This window comes from Chrysemys picta, chromosome 1 (assembly GCF_011386835.1).
Source record: "Chrysemys picta bellii isolate R12L10 chromosome 1, ASM1138683v2, whole genome shotgun sequence".
Classification (NCBI taxonomy): domain Eukaryota; kingdom Metazoa; phylum Chordata; order Testudines; family Emydidae; genus Chrysemys; species Chrysemys picta.
In genome coordinates, this window is record NC_088791.1 from 135,067,055 (window position 1) to 135,092,099 (window position 25,045).

The following is a 25,045-nucleotide window of genomic DNA, read 5'->3' on the forward strand; positions in this document are numbered from 1 at the left end:
GTGACCCCATGCACCTGCTTGGACCCCCATCTTTGCAGTCCTTCCAGCAGCTATGGTGCCAGACACTCCAGGAGAAGCAGAGCAGGGGCACCAGGAACCCCCTAGTCTGCAGGAGGGTGAGAGGATTGGATCCAGCTTTTGGTGCTTCCAGGGGAAGTGGAGACACAGGAGGATGGAAGGGGGTCTGGGGCTCCCAGAACTGCCTGACCCCTGGTGGGGATGATGTTCTTCAGACTGACCACCTCTCTGGGAAAGAGCTTGGGGCTGGGTGTGGGATGGGAAGAGCTCAGAGCTAGGTAGAGGGAGCAGAGTTTGAAGCTGGGTGCAGGGCAATGTGGGGGGAAGAGTGTGGGGCTGGGTGTGGGTAGCAGTAGGGGAGTGTCTGGGGCTGGGTGCAGCGGGAGAGTGTGGGGCTTGATGGAGGCAGGGGAGGGAGAGCTGTGGGCCCCCTCCTTAGAACAATTCTGGCCAAGTCCCTGCTGCAGGTTATGATCTGTGATGGTGTGTAAAGAAGGACACCAAGTTCCAAAAGAGCCCTGCTTCATTTCATGTGATATCTAAAAACGTATATAGTGTATAGGACAGAACAGATCATTCTGCTGCTGTCTAGCAAATAGTTGCACATGATGGAAATTCTTTGTTTTATTTTCTCTTAAAAACCAACTCCCAGGAAATTCCATAAAAATATATATATTAAAATAACCTTAAGGTTGCAAAATGAAGCACTCAAGTTCAGGAAATGTCCAAGTATCCCATAAAACCTTTACCCTAACAGATCCTTCCCCCTGCTCCGTGTGTGAATACATTATGATACAGTCTTTTTAATTACACAATCATACACTTTTGAATCTGGGAGACCTGCCTCATTCAGTGCTGGTGCTGGATGGTATGCAGAATATGAGGCATGAGGCCACACTCTGGATAATAAGGATAAATTTAACTTTTGAACACCCGCCTCATTGCTAAGCACCATCCCATCTATGCACTGAATGGGGCAGGGATCCTGAAGAAAAAATACTGTGTGGTCATGTAGTTAAAGACTGTATCATTCTGTATATGTACCACGGGGCAGAGTTAAGGATCCACAGGCAATGTTAACTTTAGTATTCCCTGCTTTTCCAACTTATCTTTTTGAATGTAGGTTTTTCTATGTGATTTTTATGTTCACTTAGTGTAATGAGCCCATATTGGGACAACTTCTACTTGTGCACCTGTGCAACCTCATTGATTTCACTGAGAACTGCATTCATCCATATGGCTTGTGTTTAGATGCATGTTAGTATTTATTGGCGCAAAAGTAGATCTGATCTAATCATGAATTTCTTACACATAGCATGTTTTTTTTTAAAAATACTCTAACCCTTTAAACAGTAAACAAAGTTTGTGGTCCTTGGGGGAAAAAACTATTACTGGTCTCTGAGGAGCAAATTAAGAAGAAGACATTTGCATATGTGATTTGATTGGCTAATATTGACATAGTTCCAGATCTTAGTATTGATGTCCTCTGAAGAAATGAACCATAGAAACACAGATTTTTCATGTCTGTTTTTCAACCAATCTTGCCAAATATAACCAGAATGAGAGATTTTGCTCCACTAAATGTCTATAGTTTCATCTAAATTGAACCTTTCTGTATTTGCTAGCTGTTGGTTTTAGATAAATGATAATGGTTTCCCTCAATATTTTTCTGTCATCACTTCTAGATCATTACTGGAGCACAAACTCACATTCTATTAGGGTTATCACTTAATCAGACAACTCCATGAAAGGTTTCTGAACAGAAAATAAACTGTTTTGGACTGAATTTTCAAATGAGCACACACAGAGCAAGTCCTGTTAGTCTTTCCAAACTAAATACCATCACAGTCTGAAGACAGATGGCTTAGGAAAACTGAATTACCGTAAAGAAAATAAATCAGACTGGTAGCATTGTAACCCAAAATGTTTTTTCCATTGGAGTTTCTCCCTAATGAATGTGTGATGTGCATTTCATAGATTTCAAGACCAGAGGAGACCATTATAATCATCTAGTCTGACCTCCTGCTCTTTATGTAATTTTTTTTTTTTGGATTTATACAATACTAGAAAAGATTTACCCCACAAGAATATATTAAACCAAATATTATATGTATGTCATCTCCACTCAAAGAGATAGCTGGGCTGGTAGCCACACACCTGGGATAGCCACCTGGAGTAATAGCCAAACACATGAAACAAGCGGGTCAAATCCAAAACTCATGCTTTTGGCGTTTACACAGTATTTGATGTTCTATATTCCCAGTGTTTGTTAACTCACTTTCCAACATTTTTTCTTTTAAATGTTATCTTAATTTAGAATTTCTGGCTTCCAAATACTTGGTGGTAATAATTATTTTTAAATCATACAGTGATGTTTTGGACAACACAATGATGTTTTGATGGGGGTTATCCCTTTAGCTATTGATGTACTTATATCTTGCTGGCTTGAAAAGACATAATATATTTGTGTTATTGATAGGTCCTTGAAGAGTTCATAATCTCTATGGAATTTTTGGTGCCTTTTATAATCTCTTCAGGAGTTCCTTCAGGGTTTATAAACTTGACTGGAGTCCAGGCTTTCACAGCCTCCATAGTGTTGTGCACAAAGTTGGTACTGTGCTTTAACGCAAATATCAACATTTGATATTATTTATTTGTATTACAGTAGCACCTAGATTGGGCAGTAGCACCTCAGCTGAGACTGGGCCCTCCATTGTGCTTGTGAATGTGTACAAACACATAATGTTTGGACCATTCTCTGTTCCAAAGAGCTTACAGTCTAGACGGACAAGACAGACAAACAAAGGGTGGGAGAAGAAACATGAGCATTCAGGGTAGGATTCACAGAGGACATTTAGTGCTCTGCTGCTTGGTGGAATTCACAATCCCGAGTTAGATTCCCAGAGCATTAGGCAACTAAAAGAGAGGTTCAGAAAAGCTAGCATGCTGAGCTGCCTAATGCCTATGCTAGCCAACAGAAATGCTGAGTACAGGGAAGTGGCCTAGATCTCACCCCCACAAAAGGAGTTAGGCATCTAATCATAGGTGCTGGAACTTGGAATGCTGGGGGTGCTGCTGTACCCCCTAGCTTGAAGTGGTTTCCATCATATACAGGGTTTACAGTTTAGTTCAATGGCTCTCAGCACCCCCACTATACAAATTGTTCCAGATCCCTTGCATCTAACTTCAGGCCAGAAGGAGGCACCTCCCTTCACTTGGGATTCACAGCTGTGAACCCTCTCCTGGAGTTAAGTGTCTAAGGCACCTCCCTTCACTTGGGATTCACAGCTGTGAACCCTCTCCTGGAGTTAAGTGTCTACACTACCCACCAGATCAGCAGACAGCAATCAATCCAGCAGGGGTCAATTTGTTGCGTCTAGTATATTGCTGAGCGCTCTCCCGTCGACTCCGATCCTCCACCAGAATGAGAAATGCAAGCGGAGTTGACGGGAAAGCGTCAGCTGTCGACTTACTGCAGTGAAGACACCGTGGTAAGTAGATCTAAGTACTTCGATTTCAGCTACGCTATTCATGTAGCTGAAGTTGCATATCTTAGATTGACCCCGCGCGGTAGTGTAGACAAGCCCTGAGTCAAGTCAGCAGTTGTTCAAGGAAAAACTGAGGAGGAGGCAGAAGAAGATGTAGTCCCTCCTTCCCCACATTATAATCTTTAACCCAGTGGTTAGGGTTCAGTGTGGGAGACCCAGGTTCAGTTCCACCATGTGCCTGATGTGAACTGAGATCGCCAATCTTGGATCTCTCACGTCCTATGATTGTGCCCTACTCACTGAGCTAGAGAGTCATTCTCACTCTTTCTCTGGCCCAAAGAATATCTAATTATTTATACACAGCGGCACCACTTCAACAGGAGACATTAAGACAGACCTTCCCCAGGACACCCTATAGCCCATATCTGGGGAGGTGGTGTTAGGATATAGGCACACCCCTCTACTTAGGACTGTGCACGTGCCCAACTGCTGAAATTTAAGCACCTTGGGGGACTTTACATTTGGAAACATAGGCACCTACCGGGTTAGGTGGCAGATGAGTGGGGGTTTTGTGAATGGCAATGGTTCCTAAATATTGGACATAGTCATCTTATGAATGCCACCCAGAAAAGTGAAGTGATTTTTCCCAAGGTTACAAAAGCAAGTCAGTAGCAGAGCCTGACTTCAAAGAAGGTTGAGGACATTTGGGACCTTGTAGGATCAGCCCATAAAGCACCCAACACACTAACCAATTTTCATTTGAAGTAACGGCTGTGCTGACCAAATGTCTGTGTGAACAATGATGGACAAAATTCAAATACTGCATCTAAAATAATAGGCAGAAATGAAACCATCCCATGTATGCATTAACCTCACTACCAGAACATAATAACCGGAACATGTCACTTTAGCTATCCTAACCAGAGTTATGGTCTAGTTTGGTAAATGTGTTATAACAAAAAACAAAACAAAAACATTTATCCACAGGATTCTTGTAAAGATAAAGCAGCACTACAGCACTAGCGTTGGAATTATATAACAGTTAAAGCTGGTCAAATTATTCAGGGTGAATAGGGGTTTTTGTTGCTGTTGTTTGTTTGATGATGAATTTTGGCTTTTTTTTTTTTTTTACTAAATGAATTACTTTGTTATAATTTCTTTCCATTACTCTACCACCTCTGCAGATGGTTGACAAATATCTAGCAAATAATTTATCTGATGAATTTTCCCCACTACTTGTGGGATAAATTATTCATGATTAAGTTATGCTTTAAATAATGATGATAAATTATCTTATTATTATTATTTGACCAGCTTTAAGAATGGAGACTAAACCACTAATTAAAACTTTGGGTGTGTTTATCCTGCAGATGTCATCCCCTGGTAATATGCTAAAGCAGACAACAAACAAACATGATATTAAAATGTCTCTCAAATGTCACGTTCAGATTATAGCCCTGTTCTGTCCTTGCAAACACAAGTTAGAGAAAATCCAGTGCTAAAAACAATAGTGTATGAATTCAATATTCAAGTTGTTCCTTTTAACCTGCACAAGCAAGAAAATTCAGTTATGGTTCTCATGGCAACATTGACTACTGTGTTCTTTATATACACCGTAATAGGGTCTTTCATTATATAACCAGCCTAACCCTGCTCAATGTGACATATTATTGGGCAAATACAGGGTTTACAGATGTGATCTTGGCATTCATGTGCTATCTTGTTAAATGATTATCAAGTCTTGTATGGTTTCATGGCATTCCACCCACTCAAGGAAGCTCTGAATTTGCTCTATGGATTATAGTTTTCTTAGAATAGAGTGCCTTAGATATTTTGGGCCAGAATGTAAATCTGACTGTGCACCTATGAATGGAAGTAAGGAAGCATAAAATGTCCCTTTATTTTCCTTCACTATTTACTTGCTTCATGAGGGAGGATGGGGATTAGCAGCCTCCATAGGGGGTCTGCATTTAACACACAGCTTGAACTCATTTTGCATAGATGTAAATGAGCATGCAAAGTGCAAGGCAGTGGACCATCAGCCCTAAGGAATTTTGTTTTCTTGTGTCAATATAGTGCAACATTCATTTATCACTAGAGTCAATTCTGAGACTACACACTGACCTTTCTAGTTGGGGATGAAAAATGCAAGTTATAAATGACAGGCATTGTGAACATTTGGAGGGGGAAAAATGACCTGATTCTTATATCAGTTAGCTTGACTGGCGTTATTCCTGATTTGCTATGGTGTAACTCAGAGGAGAATTTGCAGAATATAGGAAAACTCACAGGGGAATTCCCAAATCATACAGTGATTTTTTTCTGTACCCCCTATTTTTCCTCCTGTTCCTGATTTGAAGACTTTTGAGGATTTCTGGGCAGTTACACTCTGCAAATTGCCTGAGTAACAACCCATCTCCATCCTCGCCAGACCATGTGGGGAGAATGTTCAGTGATGTTACAGAGGCTCTACTAAAAATCCTCTGAATGAGCTGAGAAATGACTTTTCAATTGCTGATCATTTCAGAAAAATATATTTTTATTCCTGCCCCACCCAGCCAAAAGCTAGCAAAGTCTCTCTAATTCTCCATGCAAGCTCTGTCCAGGCCAGGTGCCAAACTGCAGCTGTTTCCGTCTCAATCCTGTTAGATTCCTAATCCATCTGTTCCAATCTTAATCCAAAAAAAGTGGGCTTGATTATTCAATCCCTTGTTCTTTGTGTAGTCGTGTGCACTTGTGCAAAGTGCTCTTAATCTGCTCCCTGACGGGGTGACTAAAACTTTAAACAAGTGTGTAACAAGTGTCAAAATAGAGAAAGACACATAAAGACATAGTAGCATATGAACTTTCAGACAAGTCGTTCTTTGTGCTGAAACTTTTGGGATGCATTAGTGGTTTCAGAAATAAATCATTAGTTGTAGGAATACTCATGAATAATGCAGTCTTATAAATAACAGTAGAGCAAAGCTGCAACTTGAAAATACTCACAAATCACTTTCATTCCTACTTGACCAGCTCTAATTTAGAAACATTGTTTCCAGTATTTTCATTGTTATTAGTGTCACGTCTAGGCTCTCCCTTCCTTAGGCTGTAGGTTCCACAATTATTAAGAGTGCCTGATAAACAGCCATCATATATTGTGCCGGCAATTTTAAAATATCAAATAAACAGCCTTATTAGCTTTAGTGCAGTTACTGCTCTCCCCCATGGGAAACAATTTGGTTTTTATCTGTGACCCTGCTGTATGTAAATACTTTTTTCTGCTCTTGGGATCATTCCCTTGAGTCTTGTGCTAAAACAGAAATGTGATGCTAAGCTGGTAGATTGTGAGCCTTTTACTTGAAATAATGCTACAAAGACCCACTCAGTGTGCTTTTATCTCTTATTAGGAAAATTGCTGCTTATGATGAAGAAATTCAACATCTCTATGAGGAAATGGAGCAGCAAATCAAAAATGAGAAAGAACAGTTTCTCTTGAAGGTGACTGTGTCTCTTTATTATAGATATGGAAGGCCTAATTCTGCTCTCCCACTAGTTTTTACACCAGGGTAACTCCATTGATTTCAGCCAGTGTGAGAGCAAAAGAAAGCCCCCAAAATGACAGTCTACAGAGAAATATAAGATAAAGCATCATTTCACTTACTACCTCACCCAGTGATCTCATCAGATTGCAAGCTCAGGCTGGCTGACTACTTGGATGGGAGACCAAGGCGCACCCACAAACTGCACTAAGTGGTGCTGGTGATATTCACGAGGTGGTATTATTCCTTCGGACAGGGCTGGCTCCAGCTTTTTTGCGGCAAAGAAAAAAAAAGATAAAGCCGTGAATGGCTCTACCACGCCGCTTCATTCTTTGGCGGCAATTCAGCGGCCGGTCCTTCCCGCCGAGAGGGACTGAAGGACCCGCCACCGAATTCCCGCCGAAGACCCGGACATGCTGCCCTTTTCCATTGGCCGCCCCAAGCACCTGCTTCCTGCGCTGGTGCCTGGAGCTGGCCCTGCCTTCGGAATAACTACCGAACCAATAGCCCACTTTGCTAGTGGAGGTGCCATCCTTTACATGGGTTTAAAAATCAAGGTCCTGACCATTTGTGATCATAAAAGATCCCCTGGAACTTTTCACAGCAGCACTAGACTCAATGTCCTGGCCAAATTCCTTCTTGAACAATTTCTATGGTATCATTCTTTCAGAGTACCTCTGTCCCCTTCCTGGTCTCTCTGAGTGAACCTCTTCAGGTGACAGGTCTCATGACTTTACCTATCCTGGGGTGGAATTCTACCATTCTCGCACTCTTAGACTGAGCCCTACAGTGCCCTGTGTATCTACTGTGCTCACCCAGCAAGTCCAACTGGGTTCATTACCTGCCGACCTTCCGTTTGGGAATCTGTGGCCAGAGGTGAATAGAGTGACCAGACAGACGTCTCAAACCAAAGTATTTACCCCATAAGAAAAAAAGGATTTTAAAGCAACAAAAAGTCTACAAGCACATCTATCGTACCTAGAGGCTTACCATCCCTGATGATAATCTACGCAGGCCTAGTTTCTTCAGACACCCCAATGGGTGCTGCTGTCACAGGCTGATTCCTCCCTGAAGAGCTCCTCAACAACTATTAAACAGCACCCCACACCCACCCTTGCAGAGAGAGTCTCTTTTTAAACTGACATAGTCCCTCTGATGTTCTGGTGTCCAGGCTTTTTCTATCCAGCATTGTCTCCTAACCCCCTAGTATTTTATCTTGAGCCATTGTTTCACTTCCTGCTTGTTTTTTCCATACAGATCCCTATTGGATTAAACCAATACAGTAAACATCCCAATAATCTGGCGAACACAGTATTCAGAAATACAGAACAATGCCATGTATGTCACACGTTGTCTAAAAAGTTGCCCTGTAGTTTCAACTGGATAAATTTTTCTTTACTTCCTGCCCTAAACTGTTGTTTAGTGTGTATTTTGCAGAGTTAGGTCCCACTATCGACAGTGGGAATCTTTCCATTGACTTCACTGGCCATTGGATTAGACCCTTACACAGCAGCTGGGTTCCACTCCAGAGCTGGGTGAATTTCAATATTGGGTCAAATGATTGCCTTGCATAGAGTTGTGTAGCATTTGAAAAGTTGTAAAATGCATTATCTTTTATAATGAAGGTTGATATGCAAGAGATTGGTTTGTATGCTCTAATAAAAAGAGTGCCACTATTTAAATTATACTGTAAATCCAAAAATAAGATCTAAAGATTCTAACCTATAAGAAACTGTATTACCAATAACTGGTAATTAACTTTAACATTAAGGTAGCATAATCAATTCCATTATTAATCCCTATCACAGGCCTTTGTAAGTTTCCAGGTAAACCTCAGTTTAGCTCTTTAAAAGTTAGTCAGCAGCCACAGACACTCAAGAAGTATTATTTCTCCGTGTGACTAATTTATTTTTGGGTGTTTGGAGTTTTAAGTTCTTTCCCTAAAGCAAAAGTTCACAAAGGCCCCACAGAATGCAGAGACATACGGATGCCATCTGAAAAAGAAAATGATTGCCTGTTTCTGGAAAAGCATAGCATTTGAAAAATACATAAAAAGAAATTTTTAAGAAGGCAAATAAGTACAAACTGTTGCTATTTAAGATATTTGGTACCCTGCCGATTAAGGACTGTGTTAGAGGAATGGTTATTATGTCTTATTCATTTGGATAGGTATTTTTCTGAATAAGAAGCCAGTTAATGTACATTAAATTGCCTCATTAAATATATTGTTAGGAGTGAGAGGAGGAGTGGGGGAACATTTCAGTGTTCCTGCACCCACCCCCTTGAGGGAGGTTTGATCGTTCTCTAAAGGAATTTTCCTGAAGAACTAAGGGAGCAGATTCTCAGCCACTGGAGCAATGATAATTTACACCCAGTGGTGGATTAGCCACTGGGCCAATGGGGCTTGTGCCCAGGGGCCCTGGCCAATTGGGGGGCCCCTGAAAAATGGGCGCCCCCACACCCAGACCTGCTCCGCCCACTCATCCAGTGCTCTTGCCAAGGAGCAGGAGCAGGGCACAGGGGCTTGCCCCACTCCCCCCACCCACCCAGCGCTCCTGCCGGAGAACAGGGGAAGTCCCCATGCCCCAACCCCACTCCCCGCAGGAGTGCTGGGGGCAGTGGGCTGTGGTGGATATGGGGTTTGTTGGGCCCTGGGCCAAAGCAAGTTTGTAGGCCCCCCCACACCATCCGCATCCCTCCCCAGCACTACTGCAGAGAGTGGGGTCAGGATGTGGGGGCTTCCACTGCTCCCCAGCAGGAGCACCGGGTCAAGCAGATCTGGGCGCGGGGGCACACATTTTCAGGGACCCCCAAATGGCCGGGGCCCCTGGGCACTGGCCTGTTGGCCCAGTGATTAATCTGCCACTGGCGGGGGGAGGATTGCAGGTGGAAGGGGTGGGGAGGGGTCCCCAATTCCTTTGGCCCAGGGCACCACAAACCCCTAATCCGCCACTGTTTACACCATCTGAGAATCTGTCCCAAGGAGTAATTCCTAATGAGAGAAGGAGGGGTTCTCATTTATTCAAATGCTGTTATAGAATATTTGGGTAATCACCTGCTTGTGGGGCACTGCAGTAACTGAGAGGTCTGTAAATACCCAGGGCCTAACTCTCTTCTCACTTATATCAATTTTACACCACTTCTGTTAACTTCGGCGGAGCTGCTCCTGATTCACACAATTGCAAGTGATGGATTTTAAAGCTAGAAGGCACCATTTATAATAACCTGCATAAGAAAGGCCATAGAATTTCACCCAGTAATACCTGTATTGAGCCCGGTAATACTACAGGAAATCCTTTAGAAAGACCCAGGGTAAAATTTTCAAACACGTGGAAGCAATTTAGCAGTTTTAGACCCATTTTCAAAAGTGACATAGACTCCTAAGTCTTACAGACATAGGCTCAGATGTGCCTAAATCACTTTTGAAAATGGGGCTTAACATAAGTCCCTTAAGCACTTTTGAAAATTTTACCTCCTATGTGGGTCAGAAACTGAGCTGGTGTTACTCAGCATAGATGCACTAACTTCAGTCATTGAGGTCAATGGAGCTATGCCAATTTACACCAGCTGAGGATCTGGCCTCCTAAGTGATGGAGAATTCACCACAACCTTAGGTAACCTGTTCCATTGGCTAGTAACCCTCACTGTTAAAAATCTACCCCTTACTTCCAGATCTGACTTTTAGTCCTATGCCCTGTCCTCTGGGCCATGCTGCCCTGATGATGCTTAATGCCTTTTTGCTTAATGTTCATATCTTTTGATTTCGCAGGATACAGAGAGGTTTCAGTCCCGCAGTCAAGCTCTGGAACATAAACTCGTTTCAAAAGAACAAGAGCTGGAACAACTGGTTCAAAAACAGAAAAGGGTACGTAACAGCATTATACAGAGAGAACTGTAGATCATTTTGACTTGCCCCTGTGATTTTCCTTCATAGTTTCTCTTCTTTCCTTCATATATTTAGCAATATTTCAACTCAGAGAATTTTTTTAAAATAAAAGCCATTTGAAGTGATTGGTCACCATGAAAGCTGCAGTTCCACACTGAAGTCCTCTATAAATTCACAGAGGTTCATAGATTCCAAGGCCACAAGGCACCATTGAGATAAACTAATCTGACTTCCTGTATAACACAGATTGTAGAACTTCCCCAAAGTAATTCCAAGAGCGTATATTTTAGAAAGACGTCTGATCTTGATGTAAAAACTGTCAGTGATGGAGAATCCACCACGACCTCGGTAAATTGTTCCAATGGTTAATTATGCTCACTGTTAGCAATTTACACCTTATTGCCAATCTGAATTTGTCTAGCTTCAACTTCCAACCATTGGATCCTGTCATAATTTATATATTCTCTTTACTGATTTTTTTATTGAACAGCATGTACATCTCCTTACAAAGAGATAATACAATATTAACATGTGCTATGTTATATAAACATACAGGGTATCTCCACTGGAGAGCCCCAATTTACACGCACATAGGTGAGAATGCAATGATGCTCACAGTTCTCATCAGCCTGTCCTGTTTCCATATCATTGCCTGCTGTAATTTGTTCCACAGTCTGGGGAAGCACAGTACTTTTATTCTGTAAAATTGCCATAAATCCCTGCAAGCTATATCCAGGGGGGCGGATTTAATACAATTTAAAAAGTGAATTAACTGCTGGTGAAAGGCCTGAGACTGACAGCTCTGGAGATAAATCTCCTCTATTTAACTATAGAGTAAATATAACCGTCTCTCTCTGGCAGTGCTGACCTGAAGGTCCATTCTAGTGAGGAGCGAGAGAAGTTCAGGCTCCACTGGTTATGCAATGTTTGGATTCTCTTCTAAGGAGTTGATCCAACTCCCATTGAAGTCAATGGGAGTTGCACCTGGGTACCAGAGAGATAACTGGGTTTTTAGTTTGCTGGTTGTGGTAGCACATTTTTATGTGTGATGTGGAGACCTGCCCCCAAGGGAACTGAACTAAGACAATCATTTTATTTCATATGTCGCCAAACAGCCAACTGATGGTAATTACCTTTGGATAAGTCTACACTGCAAAGAAAAATCCGCAACACCTAGTCTCAGAGCCTGGGTCAATTGACTCTCATGGGGCTCGGGCTGCAGCATTATACACAGGAGTGTAGATATTCCCACTCGGGTTGGAGCCCAGGGTCCAAAACCAGGCTCGGTTCCTGACCTGGAATGTCTACACTGCTATTTTTAGCCCTGCAGCCCCGAGTCAAGTGAACTGGGCTTTGAGACTTGCTGCCACAGGTTTTTCTTTGCAATGTAAACATACCCTATCGCTACAAATTGTAGTATTGTTCTCCATTGCCTGTTGCAGCCTGTTGTGCTGTGCTGCATGCTAAATATCTGCCACATTCCACCCAAGAGGTAATTGTATTTCAGCAGTGGATTAAATGAACTCTGTGTGTATGTGTGTGTGTTTGTGTGTGTGTGTGTGCGCGCACGCACGCTTATAAAGCATTTTGGGTTCTTCCAGGATGCAACTGACTATATATGTAAGATATTATTACTCATCATTTTATAATGGTTTTATTTTAATCTTTGCTATCTTTTCCTTTCCAAGTACATTTAGACATCCATTATCAATGAGTTACACAAAGGTTGTTCTTCGAAAGCCTTTAGCTGTGTCTTCTTCTATATATGTATCTTCTAAACCTTTTGATGTAGGAGCCTGGGCAAACTTGAAATCTTTATACTTGGATTTTAATCCTTGCTTATTGAGACAAAATTTACAGTGACTTCAGTGGAAGTTTTGTCTGAGTAAGGACGTCATGATTTTGACCCCAACAACTAACTGAGGAATCTGAAATGACAGTTTTATACACATACATACCAGTCCAAGAACCAGGCTGTGGAAGGATAGGATTTATTCACTACTATAAAATCTAAACACCCCTTTTATTTTTATGGGCATGCTGTTGAAAAGAAGCCATCCCTGGATAGACAGGATTTTCTTCTTTTATTTTTATTGTTACTGAAAGGTATATTTAGTCAGATCATAAACTGCACTTGAAACTTTTGTCATTTTAACAGCTGAGTGGTGCCCTTTGCCAGCCTAAATTATAATATGTGACTGCTCTCCATCTGAATAGTCCACTCAGATTTTTCCACCCAACAGCATAATTCAGTGCAGTCAGTACAGAGCTTAATGTTCACATTTATCTCTTTCCTCATGTCCAGCATTTGGGGCCCAACTCTCCTTCTTCCTTACACTTGTTTTTATAAGGCTATAACGTCCATGATTTTGTGGCGTTACTCCTGATTTACACCAGCATCGGTGTAATTCAAATCAAGCCCTCAGCGTTTAATTTGTGCCTTAGTCAATTCCTTCTCTCTTCCTCTTAAATTGAAATGGACTTTTTTTGCCAATTACATTTATTCTTTAAATGAGTGATGGTAACTTTATTTAATTACAACATCCTTGCTGGATTATGAAAGAACCTCTTGAGAATAATACAAATTCCTTTTTCCAAACCATTAATTAGGCAAAGCTGTTCTTACATTTTTTTTTCCTGTAGCGTGAGGGATTGTAAAATATGTGAAGAGAAACTGCCAGCCGAGAAATGCTCAGGGCTGCTCCTACTGACTTAGCCAGATGGTGGCTCCCTTAGGGATCACTTGGCAGAGCTGCTGTCTATGAACAAGGGTGGATTAAATGCTGATCCAAACTTGTGCTGACAGGGAACCCAGAGGCCAAGAGAGTGTGGCTCTGCAAATACAGAGGGGCCTATCTCCTTGCAAATGTAGGTCCAAGATCATGCTTCAGGGACAGTGAGCCAGTGCAAGCCAACAGATTCTTTGGCTCAGTCCCTTCTGCCAGCTGCCACCTTCCTGAATTGTCAGCATGCTCCCATCCTGCATAACAGGGGTGTTATCTGTAATATCCCCAAATCCATATCAGACTGGCATTTCAAAAAGTAGGCAGCGGGGCTCAGCATAGAGAGAGCATGTGGAGAACAACTGATCACTGTCCTCTTTATAACAGCCTTTAATATATGCAAAGACTATCAGCTCCCCCTTAGTCTTCCTTTCTCAAAACTAAACATACCCATTTTTAACCTTCCCTCACAGGTCAGGTTTTCTAAACCTTTTATCATTTTTGTCACTCTCTTCTGCACTCTCTCCAGTTTGTCCACATCCTTCCCAAAGTGTGGTGCTCAGAAATGGACACAGGCCTCACTGATCTGAGTAGAGTGGGACTGTAACCTCCTGTGTCTTACATATGACACTCTTGTTAATACACCCCAGAATGATATTAGCCTTTTTCTGAACTGAATCACATTGTTGACTGTGTGTGATCTGATATAACACCCTTCCCCGCCACAGCTCCTTTTCAGCTGTACTGCTGCCTAACCAGTTATTTCCCATAGTGTAGTTGTGCTTTTGATGTTTACTGTCTAAGTGTAGTACTTTGCATTTGTCTTTGTTGAATTTCATCTTGTTGAAGTCCAATCAATTCTCTAATTTGTCAAGGTGATTTTGAATTATAATTCTGTCCTCTACAGTGCTAGCAACCCTTCCCATCTTTTATAAGCATACTCTACACTCCATTATCCAAGTCATTAATGAAAATATCAAATAGTACCGGAGCCAGGACTGACCTCTGCAGGATCCCACTAGATACATCTTCCAAGTTTGACAGGGAACTATTGACAACTACTGTTTGAGTTCAGTCTTTCAACCACTAGTTTGCTTATGAGACTGTTATGTGGAACTGTGTCAAAAGCCTTACTAAAATCAAGATATATCATGTCTACAACTTCCCCCCATCCACTAGACCAATAACACTGTCAAAGAAGGAAATTAGGTTGCTTTGGCATGATTTCTTCATGACAAATTCATGTTGGCTATTACATATTATCCTGTTATCCTCTAGGTGGTTACAGATTGATTGTTTAATAATTTGTTCCAGTATCATTTCAGGTATCGAAGTTAGGCAGACTGGTTCATAATTTCCCAGGTCCTCTTTGTTCCCCTTTTTAAAGACAGGTACTATGTTTGCCCTTCTTCAGTCCTCTGGGACTCACAAGTCCTCCATGAGTTCTCAAAAATCATCGCTAATGGTTTCAAGATTGCTTCAGCTAGTTCCTTAAGTATCCTAGGGTATATGTCATCAGGCCCTGCTGACTTGAATACATCTAACTGATCTGAGTATTCTTTAACCTGTTCTTTCCCTGTTTTGGTTTGCGTTCCTGTCCTCTTGTTGTTCTTTCTCCCTTGTCTGGTCACAATGTGAAGACTGAAGCAAAACAGGCATGAACACCACACCTCAGCCTTCTTTATCTTGTCTCCTGAAAGAAAAAAAAGTGCCTTAACATCGAGGATGGGAGACCACTGCTGGTATGTGGGTGGGCGGGGAGAGGGTGGAGAGAGAGAGAGAGACTTGGACTCCACAATTTTGGAGTCTTTCAGCAGTTTTTTCCACATTCTCCAATATTCTGCAAATTTTAAGGTTTCATTTTAAAAAAAAGTAAGTTTCTAGGCCAGATTCACTGATGAATTCTGGCTTCTTTTTGCTACTCTGGTAATGCAAAGCAGTCAAAGCCCCAGTTTAACCAGCCAGTTATAGTGCGTTTACCGCAGTTTTGCATCTCTGAAATGGTGCAAAGCAGTTTGAGAGATGTGTTTTTCACACAATGCATAACTAAACTGTGGAACTCATTGCCTTATGAGGGCCAAAAGTATACCTGACTTCGAAAAAGAACTGGATAAGTTCATGGAGGATAGAATTAGCCAAGATGGTTAAGGATGTAGCCCTGTTTGGGGTGACTCTAAACCTCTGACCACCAGAAGCAGGGAGTGGAAGATGGGTGGATCACTCCATAATTGGCCTGTTCTGTATGCTGTCCCTGAAGCTCCAGTACAGGCCACTGATAGAGACAGAATACTGGGTAAAGTGGACCATGGTCAGACCCAGTATGGTAGCTCTTATATACTTAGAGTCAGGAACAGTGGAAGCTTCCTAAAAGTGTAGGGGGCTACCGGAGCCCAGACCAGGGCCCATTCCCCCTTGCCACTCCTTCCCCTCAAGACACTGCCCCTGCACTGCCCCTTCCCCATACGCCCCACCCCCACACCACTCCTTCTCCCCGAGCCCCCGCCCTCATGCTGCCCCTTCTCCCTGAGGCCCCACCCTCATGCTGCCCATTCTCCTGAGCCCCCGCGCTCGCAACGCCCCTTCCCCTGAGAGCCCCCTCCTGCACCACCTCTTCCCCACAAGGCCCCCGCCCCGCTCACCCCTGTCCGCCCCTTCCCCCTCATCGCTCACCCTTGTGGCCAGTAAAAAGTGGGAGGGCCATGGCCTTCTGGCCCCGCCTGTTCTGGCACCCCCACTTAGAGTATTCCAGGCCCTCTGTCTTTTCTCATTCCAGAAATACAGCACAGTCAATATAACAATAAGCTCTATTACACTTATCTCAATGGGGTGTGAATGTTAAAGCTCAATTTTGAACATTCAAATGCTCAAACTGTTAACTAAAGGAAAAATGTTCTTCCTCTCTTTATTTGCTTAAAACATGAATTTACATTAAAAATGTCCAAACAAACAAACAAACAAACCCAACCCCAAACAAAACCAAACCCTTACTTTAGTGCAATGTTACGATTGTATAATTAAAATCACAAAATTTTAGGAAATGCAAAAGTTAAAGTTCCAATAGTAATCTTAACTGATCTTTGTTCCATATTTAAGTTTGGCAAAGTTATAAGCAACTGAAAACAGGGTCTTATAAAAGAAAGTTTTGTGCTACCTGTGTTGCCTGTAGCACTGGCATTCAGTATTATCTATTCCTGCTTCCTAGTTGTTATCTCACCATTGTTATGTTATAAAATGTAAAAAAAGTATGCAAGATGCTCAGTGCAGCCAAATTAATGTTAGCAATGTGAGTTATCATTGCTGTTGGAATTGCACTTTTTTGCAATCTTGATTTTCCATGACTACATTTTTGCCTGTAATCCAGTAATGTCATTTTTAATCAAAACCAAATCTATCCATCAAGTTAATACACATCTTTCTATTGTGTTGTGTTGTTTGATGGAAGCACAGTGATTAATGCCGCAGCCCAGTGGTTCTCAACCCACAGTCCGTGGGCGGCTCGTGGCCCAATCAGCACACAGCTGCAGTCCATGTAAGATCCTCAGGGTCATACAGGTAGTATATATATTGTGTGGATGCTGCCCACATAACACATAGAGAGCTGCAAATGCAGCCCACGCTGGTGAATAGGTTGAGAACCACTGTGTGTAACCTTTCCTCTGCTGAGACAAGAGCCAATTCCGATTGTGATTCAATTCACAAGCAAAGCTGGGTGAATATGGCAAAACATTGTCTGTGAGTATTCACGCGAATGTGCCAGTGAGTTTGCTTGGGCCGTGCTCGTGTCCCTTTCCTGTTTGCTCTTTGGGCAAAATTCACCCCAGTCCCACTTTCATCACTTCCATGGGATTTCAGTCAGGGACAGATGTACCCTCCCCGTTCAATGGGTGCACTCTACTGTAGTCAAGCAGAGCACTGATCACTCTCAGCAGCACCGTTTGCCCTGGCACTGCATTCCTAATCCTGGCCCTGTGTGGCAGAAATGCTGGGGCGGGGAGGAAGAGGGGCTAGAGAGTGAGTTTTCTTCCCACCTCCTGCCTGCTCCACTTTCACTTCACAGCAGTGGCTCCTGTCTCGCAGGGCTGGGCCTGGCTCCCCACTCCAGGCATTGTGACTTGGCACATGGGGTCACAGCACCACTCGGGTTTGGCCCCTGGGTTTCATCATTTCTGTGGGTGCAATTGAATCCATGTACCCTTGGTAAAGCCACCCCTGATTGACGTGGTGAATAGGCCTTGTGCTTGTCCTCCATGCAGGGATGTGAACAGTCACAGTCTTGCTTTACTTGCAAGAATCTCGCGGAAAGCAAATCTGAAACTTGCACTCTTGTGCATGTGCACTGGCAATGTTACATTTTACATGGGACAGGACACTGCTGTGGGCCAGGCTACCCAAAACCGTATGCCAAAACCCCTAACTATTCTATTTATATACCTGCATGGTCCCGAGCCTTGTAATACCTGAGCACCTGGCAGAGAGCCAATAATACAATCAGACAAGCATGTGACTAGACACTCCACAGCCAGGCCTGCATGCTCGGAGGCAAATGCAATTACTTTATTGCTGACCGCAAAGATGACAGTGCAGAGATACCACTGTTCTGTATCCCTAACAGAAAAAGACAGACCAGCAAATGAAATGTATTTGGTCCTGATTTTTCACAGTAACTGAGTTGCCATTGACTTCAGTGGGAGCTGTGAGTGCTCAGTACTTCTGAAAATCAAGGCTCTTGATGCATTTTGAATGGGATAGGACACTATGCACCATAGAAAGGGAATGGTGTTCCTTTAACTTCTCACCAGAGCTCTGGTACAGAAGAAATTAATTAAGGCAAGGATCTGACTGCACCATCCACTAATAGGACCACATGTGCAATTACTTGGTATGAATATGAAGGGGAAAAATTAAATTTCAGCTGTTCACCCAGACAATACCTTTTACACAAGCCTAATTTTTCTAGATGAAAATGGACCTGTGCCAGGAAAGAGAGGGTATGAGCATTTCTAAAATTCCCTTATGCTATTCTGCTAACTCTGCCAAAACTGCTCCTCTCCCTGAGAGAACATAAGAATACAAGACTGGCCATACTGGGTCAGACCATCTAGCCCAGTATTGTCTTCCAACAGTTGCTAGTGCCAGATGCTTCAGAGGGAATGAACAGAACAGCACAAGAGGTTTAGGGGTACTCAGAGCATGTGGTTGCATCCCTGACCATTTTGGCTAATAGCCATTGATGGACCTATCCTCCAGGAACTTACCTAATTTTTTTGTGAACCCTGTTATATTTTTGGCCTTCACAACATCCCCTGGCAATAAGTTTCACAGTTGACTGTTTGTTGTGTGAAGATGTACTTGCTGCTGTTTGTTTTAAATCTGCTGCCTATTAATTGATATCTCTACTTAAGTAAAACTTTTGATACTGTCTCACATGACCTTCCCATAAACAAATTAGAGAAATATAGCCTAGATGAACCTACTATAAAGCGGGTTCATAACTGGCTGGAAACAAGTACTCAGAGAGTAGTTATCAATGGTTCATAATTGCCTCAAAGAGCATATCAAGTGGGTTCCTGTAGGGATCTGTCCTGGGTCTTATTAATGTCATCATAAATTATTTAAATGACACAGAGAGTACTCTTACAACATTTTCAGACTATACCAAGCTGGGAGGGGTTACAAGCACATTGGAAGACAGAATTAGAATTCCGAATGATCTTGACAAACTGGAGACATAGTGTGAATTAAATAGGATGCAATTCAATAAGACAAATGCAAACTACTACACTTAGGAAGCAATAATCAATTGCATAAATACAAAATGGGAAATGACTGTTTAGGAAAGAGTACTGCAGAAAGGGATCTGGGAGTTATAGTGGATCACAAACTAAATATGGATCTTCAATGTAATACTGTTGCAAAAAAAAAGTGAACATTGTTCTGGGATGTATAATTGGGAGTGTTGTAAGCAAGACACAAGAAGTAATTCTTTTGCTCTACTCAGCACTGATAAGGCGTTAACTGGAGTACTGTGTCCACTTCTGGGCACCACACTTCGGAAAAGATGGACAAATTGGAGAAAGTACAGAGGAGAGCAACACAAGTGATTAAAGGTCTAGAACACATGACCTGCCAGGAAAGATTGAAAAAAAAATGGGTCTGTTTGGACCAGAGAAGATGGAGGTGGGACATAATAACTGTCTTCAAGTATGTAAAAGTTTGTTATAAAGAGGAGGGTGATAAATTGTTCTCCTTAACGATTGAGGGCAAGACAAGAAGTAATGGGCATAAACTGTAGGAAGGGAGATTTAAGTTAGATATTAGGAAACACTTTCTAACTGTCAGGGTAGTTAAGCTATTGAACAAATTACCTAGGGAGGATGTGGAATCTCCATCACTGAAGGTTTTTAATAAGAAGTTAGACCTAAAGGTTTTTAATAAGAAGTTAGACAAACACCTGTCAGGGATGATCTAGATCAGGGGTGGGCAAACGTTTTGGTCCGAGAGCCACATCTGGGTGGGGAAAATGCATGCAGGGCCATGAATGTGGTGCTGGGGCAGGGGGTTGGGGTGCGGGAGGGAGTGTGGGGTGTGGGAGGGGGTGCAGGGTGTATGAGGGGGCTCAGGGAAAGGGGTTGGGGTGCAGGAGGGGGGTGCGGACTGTGGGAGGGGGCTCAGGGCAGGGGTGCAGGGAGGAGTGCGGGAGGGGGCTCAGGGCAGGGGGTTAGGGTGCAGGAGGGTTGCGGCAGGGGGCTCAGGGCAGGGAGTTGGGGTGCGGGGTGCAGGAGGTGTTCGGGCTGTGGGCTCTGGGCTCTGGCCCAGCACCGCTTACCTGGAGCGGCTCTGGGGTGGCAGCGGCGTGCACTGGGGCCAGGGCAGGCTCCCTGCCTGCCTGCCTGCTCTGGCCCTGCGCCGCTCCCGGAAGTGGCCGGCACCATGTCCCTGTGGCCCCTGGGGGAGGGGGAGCAAAGGGCTCCACGCACTGTCCTCGCCTGTGGGTACCTCCCCCAAAGCTCCCATTGGCTTTGTTTCCCCATTCCCGGCCAATGGGAGCTGCGGGGGGCGGTGCCTGCAGGCGAGGGCAGCGTGCAGACCAATCCCACAGGCCAAATCCAAAGCCCTGATAGGCTGGATCCGGTCCACGGGCCATAGTTTGCCCACCCCTGGTCTAGATAATACTTAGTCCTGTCCTAGATTTCTATGATTCATTAGGTGACCCTTGGTTCTTGTGTTATATGAAGGGGTAAATAACACTTCTCTATTCACTTTCTCCACACCAGTCATTATTTTATAAACCTCTGTCATAACCCCCTTAGTCATCTCTTTTCTAAACTCAATAGTCCAAGTCTTTTTAATCTCTCCTCATATGGAAGCCGTTCCATACCCCTAATAATTTTTGTTGCCTTTTCCAATTCTAATACCCTTTTTGAGGTGGGGTGACAAGAACTGCAAGCAGTATTCAAAGTGTGGGCATACCTTGGATTTATGTAGTGCCATTATGATATTTTCTGTTTTATTATATACTTCTTTACTCATGGTTCCTAACATTCTATTAGCTATTTCTCACTGGTGCTGCATAATCAGCAGATGTTTTCAGAGAACTATCCAGAATGACTCTAAGATCTCTTTCCTGAGTGGTAACAACTAATTTAGAACTCATTGTTTGATACGTAATAATATTTGGGATTATTTTTTTCCAATGTGCATTATTTTGCACTTATTAACATTGAATATCATCTGCCATTTTGTTGCCCACGCAGTTTAGTGAAATCCCCTTGTAACTCTTCAGAGTCAGCTTTAGACTTAGCTATTTTGAATAATTTAGCATTGTCTGCAAACATTGCCACCTCACTATTTACCCCCCTTTTCAGATCCTTTATGAATATGTTGAACAGCACTAGTCCCAGTAAAGAGTCTATTTATCTTTTTCCATTTTTAAACTGTCATTTATCCCTACCCTTTGTTCCCTATCTTTTAACCAATTACTGATCCATGAGAGGACCTTCCCTCTTATCCATGACTGCTTACTTTGCTTAAGAGCCTTTGGTGAGGGACCTTGTCCAAGGCTTTCTGAAAGTCTAAGTACACTGCATCAACCGGATCACTCTTGTCCACATACTTGTTGACCTTTCTGAGAATTCTAATAGATTGGTGAGGCATATTTTCCCTTACAGAAGCTGTGCTGGCTCTTCCCCAACATATCATGTTCATATATGTGTCGGATAATTCTGTTCTTTACTATAGATTCAACTGGTACTGAAGTTAGTCTTACCGGCCTGTAATTGCCAGTCATCTGGTGCGCAGGCTAATTTAAGTGATACGTTACATACTACAATTAGTAGTTCTGCAGTTTCATATTTGAGTTCCTTCAGAACTCTTGGGTGAATACCATCTGGTCCTAGTGACTTAGTACTGTTTAATTTGCCAATTTATTCCAAAACTATTTCTATTAACACCTCAATCTGGGACAGTTCCTCAGATTTGTCACCTAAAAAAATGGTGTGAGAATCTCCTTCACATATTCTGGGTGAAGACCAATGCAAAGAATTCATTTAGTTAAATGTAATGATATTATAGCTGCTATTACTAAGCAGTTTAGCAATATTCACCTTTTGGACCAGATCCTTTGCGCCATTTAGGACTAAATCAAGACTTGCCTCTCCCCTTGGGAGTTCCAAGTTAGCTGCTCCAAGAAGCAGTCATCTAGAAATTTATCTCTGCATCCTGTCCTGAGATAACATGTACCCAGTCAATCTGTGGATAGTTGAAATCCCCCATTATTACTGGGTTTTCTGTTTTAGTAGCCGCTCTAATCTCCCTGAGCATTTCACAATCACCATCCTGGTCAGGTGGTCAGTAGTTTATTCCTACTGCTATACTCTTTTTATCTAAGCATGGAACTTCTATCCATAGAGATTCTATGGTACAGTTTGGTTCATTTAAGATTTTTACTATATTTGACTATATTATTTCTGTCACATATAGTGCCACTCCCCCACCAGTGCAACCTACTCTGTCATTCTTATATATTGTGTACCCTGGTATTACCATGTCCCACTGATTATCAGCATTCCACCAAGTTTCTGAAATGCCTATTATATCAAAATCCTCATTTAACACCAGGCACTCAAGTTCACCCATCTTAGTATTTAGACTTTTAGCATAGGTATACAAGCATTTATAAAATATGTCAATATTTACTGTACCAATGTATCAAAAGCTTCAAGCCTTCGCTTAGTTATAAAAGTTTCCCTCATTCACCCAGGGAAAGAAAACAATGCCTTGTAACTTGTGTGGTCAAAACTAAACAATGTAGCTCAACTTTCAATGGTCAGGGAATAGATACTCCTGGTGAATTGTTTGTGATCCATCTGAAGAAACCCTTGCCTAGTTGTTTACACTCAACAGGGACCCATGATTGGAACAATAGAAGTGTTCGAGGCTGAGGTACAAGTTGGTAGAGGAACTGGGCAAAATTTTCTGGACAAATAGTCTTAGGTCAACTAAAACTATTCTTAAATTTGAGTCAAATTCAGCAGATGATTTCAGCTAGGAAAAAAACATCTAGAAAGTCAAATTGTTTCACTCTATAGAAACAAATGTTTCTGGATTTTTTTGGTTTAGCCACTGAACTGAAAAATCAATTATTCATTTAGCTCTAACTGGCAGAGCTGTGTAGGTAAAGCTGCCCACTCTGTCCCAGGAGCTGTCGGTCTCTGCCTTCCAAGAGCACAAAAATTCAGAGACATACAGAGTTTGTGTTCCAATCCTTTCGTTCTCTGTGTCTGTCTCAAAGATTGATCTTGTGTCACTTTAAAGCTTGCAATGCACTTGACATCCTTTAAAAAACTTGTTTGCTAACAACACAAAACACAAGAAGAGCATTTATGTATTTCTGGATGGCATTTGCTGTCTATGATTTTAGTTCATAGTCCCTTTCCCCACACATCTTTCTCCTCCCCTGCTGCCACAGTTAGATGCTCTCCCACACTAGGGGCCTTTTGCACCACTGAACCAGCACACAGCACAAAGGGGCCATAAACTGACCAGATCAACCCAGATGGGAATTCTCCTGGTGTGAGGGAGTCCCGAGTGGTGAAGAGCTGGTGTAGTCAGCTGTAATTCTAACCCCTCAAGCCCTAGTGTAGGGGGTGAGGAAAAGCAGTAACAGGTTTAGAGCACCTCTGAGGTGGTTCTAAAAACTAAGGCAGGGCTCAGGTCAGCATAGAACTAGTCCCACAATCACCCTCTTCAAACCCTCCCCAACCCCTATCAGCTGCAGCCAGAGCTTACTGAGCACAGCTGACAATCTAGCCCTCAATACTGCTAAGTAGATATTACATGTATTACGTAACAGGCCCCATCTCCTAACATCAAATAAATACATGCTGCATTCAAAAAACCATGGACCAAACAAAGTTGCTACCCTGGCTCTCTGAACCTACTTTACCATTGCTGTTTCATCCAGGCAGTAGCAGGTTGAACCATTGTGCTACTCTTCTATACACACTAGCAGCTACTGTTACCTTCTTATCAAATTCTGTGCATTCTTTCCTTGCCTCCACTTTGGAGAACGAGTATAATTTTAAATGGGTTCATTTAGGTTTTAAAATTTAAAAGCCTTCTTAATGCCAAGCTAAAATAGCTCAGTGAGTCAGCGGCATTTTCTCTTTTCCTTTTTTTCCCCTCCCACCACCTCTAGCTGGAGGGTCAGTGTAAGGAACTCCACAATGACAAACAGGAGACCAAAGTGGAGAACACCAAGCTGAAGCTAACAAACCAAGAGCTGCTGCAGGAACTGGAGCGAACGTCTCAGGAGTTAATAGTCGCCCAGCAACAATTACAGACGCTCCAGGAAGAGGCTTCAAAACTACATGAAGAAAAAGAAATGTAAGTGACAGCTGCCTGTGGCCCCAGTATGCTTGCTTGAAGCGACAGCAAGCCTGATTCTCCACATGCACAGCACCTTGTGGAGGCACTTTAACACCTGTTCAAAATGCATGCAATGCTGATGGAGTAATATGTGAGGTCAGACCAATGCAAGAACTACAAACTTGGTTACAAACAAGATTGTCCATAGCCATAGCAGGCTGTTGTATCCCTGCTTTACCCTGTTTACATTTGTCACATAAGGTGTTAATGTACCTTGCTTCAAAGTGGTTAATGACAACTCTGCTGCCACCTTGCACTGTTGTGGGCTGTTGCTTCCCAGTTGCTGGGGGTCAGCCTGACATGCTGTCAAGTTTGACTTCAGTGTGTTTTTATATCGTTTGTATTAGCCATCATAAGAATGAGCTTGACTTTAGCTAACCATACAATATGGCCTTGGATATTCTCAAGTTGACCATATGTATGAGATGCCCAGATCAATTCAGTTGAGCTTTTATGAGTATGCTTTGAATGCCAGACCTCCAA

At 42.7% G+C, this 25,045-nt stretch overlaps 1 protein-coding gene across 2 annotated transcripts in view; it reads left to right on the forward strand.

The window, feature by feature from the left end:
* The window catches only part of CRACR2A (calcium release activated channel regulator 2A), a 97,394-nt gene that overhangs the window by 41,885 nt on the left and 30,464 nt on the right, over nucleotides 1-25,045 (forward strand). For both annotated transcript variants that reach the window (XM_005307822.5, XM_042843168.2), the window contains exons 6-8: nucleotides 6,896-6,986; nucleotides 10,797-10,892; nucleotides 24,333-24,520. In XM_005307822.5, the coding sequence (XP_005307879.1) occupies nucleotides 6,896-6,986; nucleotides 10,797-10,892; nucleotides 24,333-24,520 (375 nt within the window). The remainder of the gene's footprint in view (nucleotides 1-6,895; nucleotides 6,987-10,796; nucleotides 10,893-24,332; nucleotides 24,521-25,045) is intronic.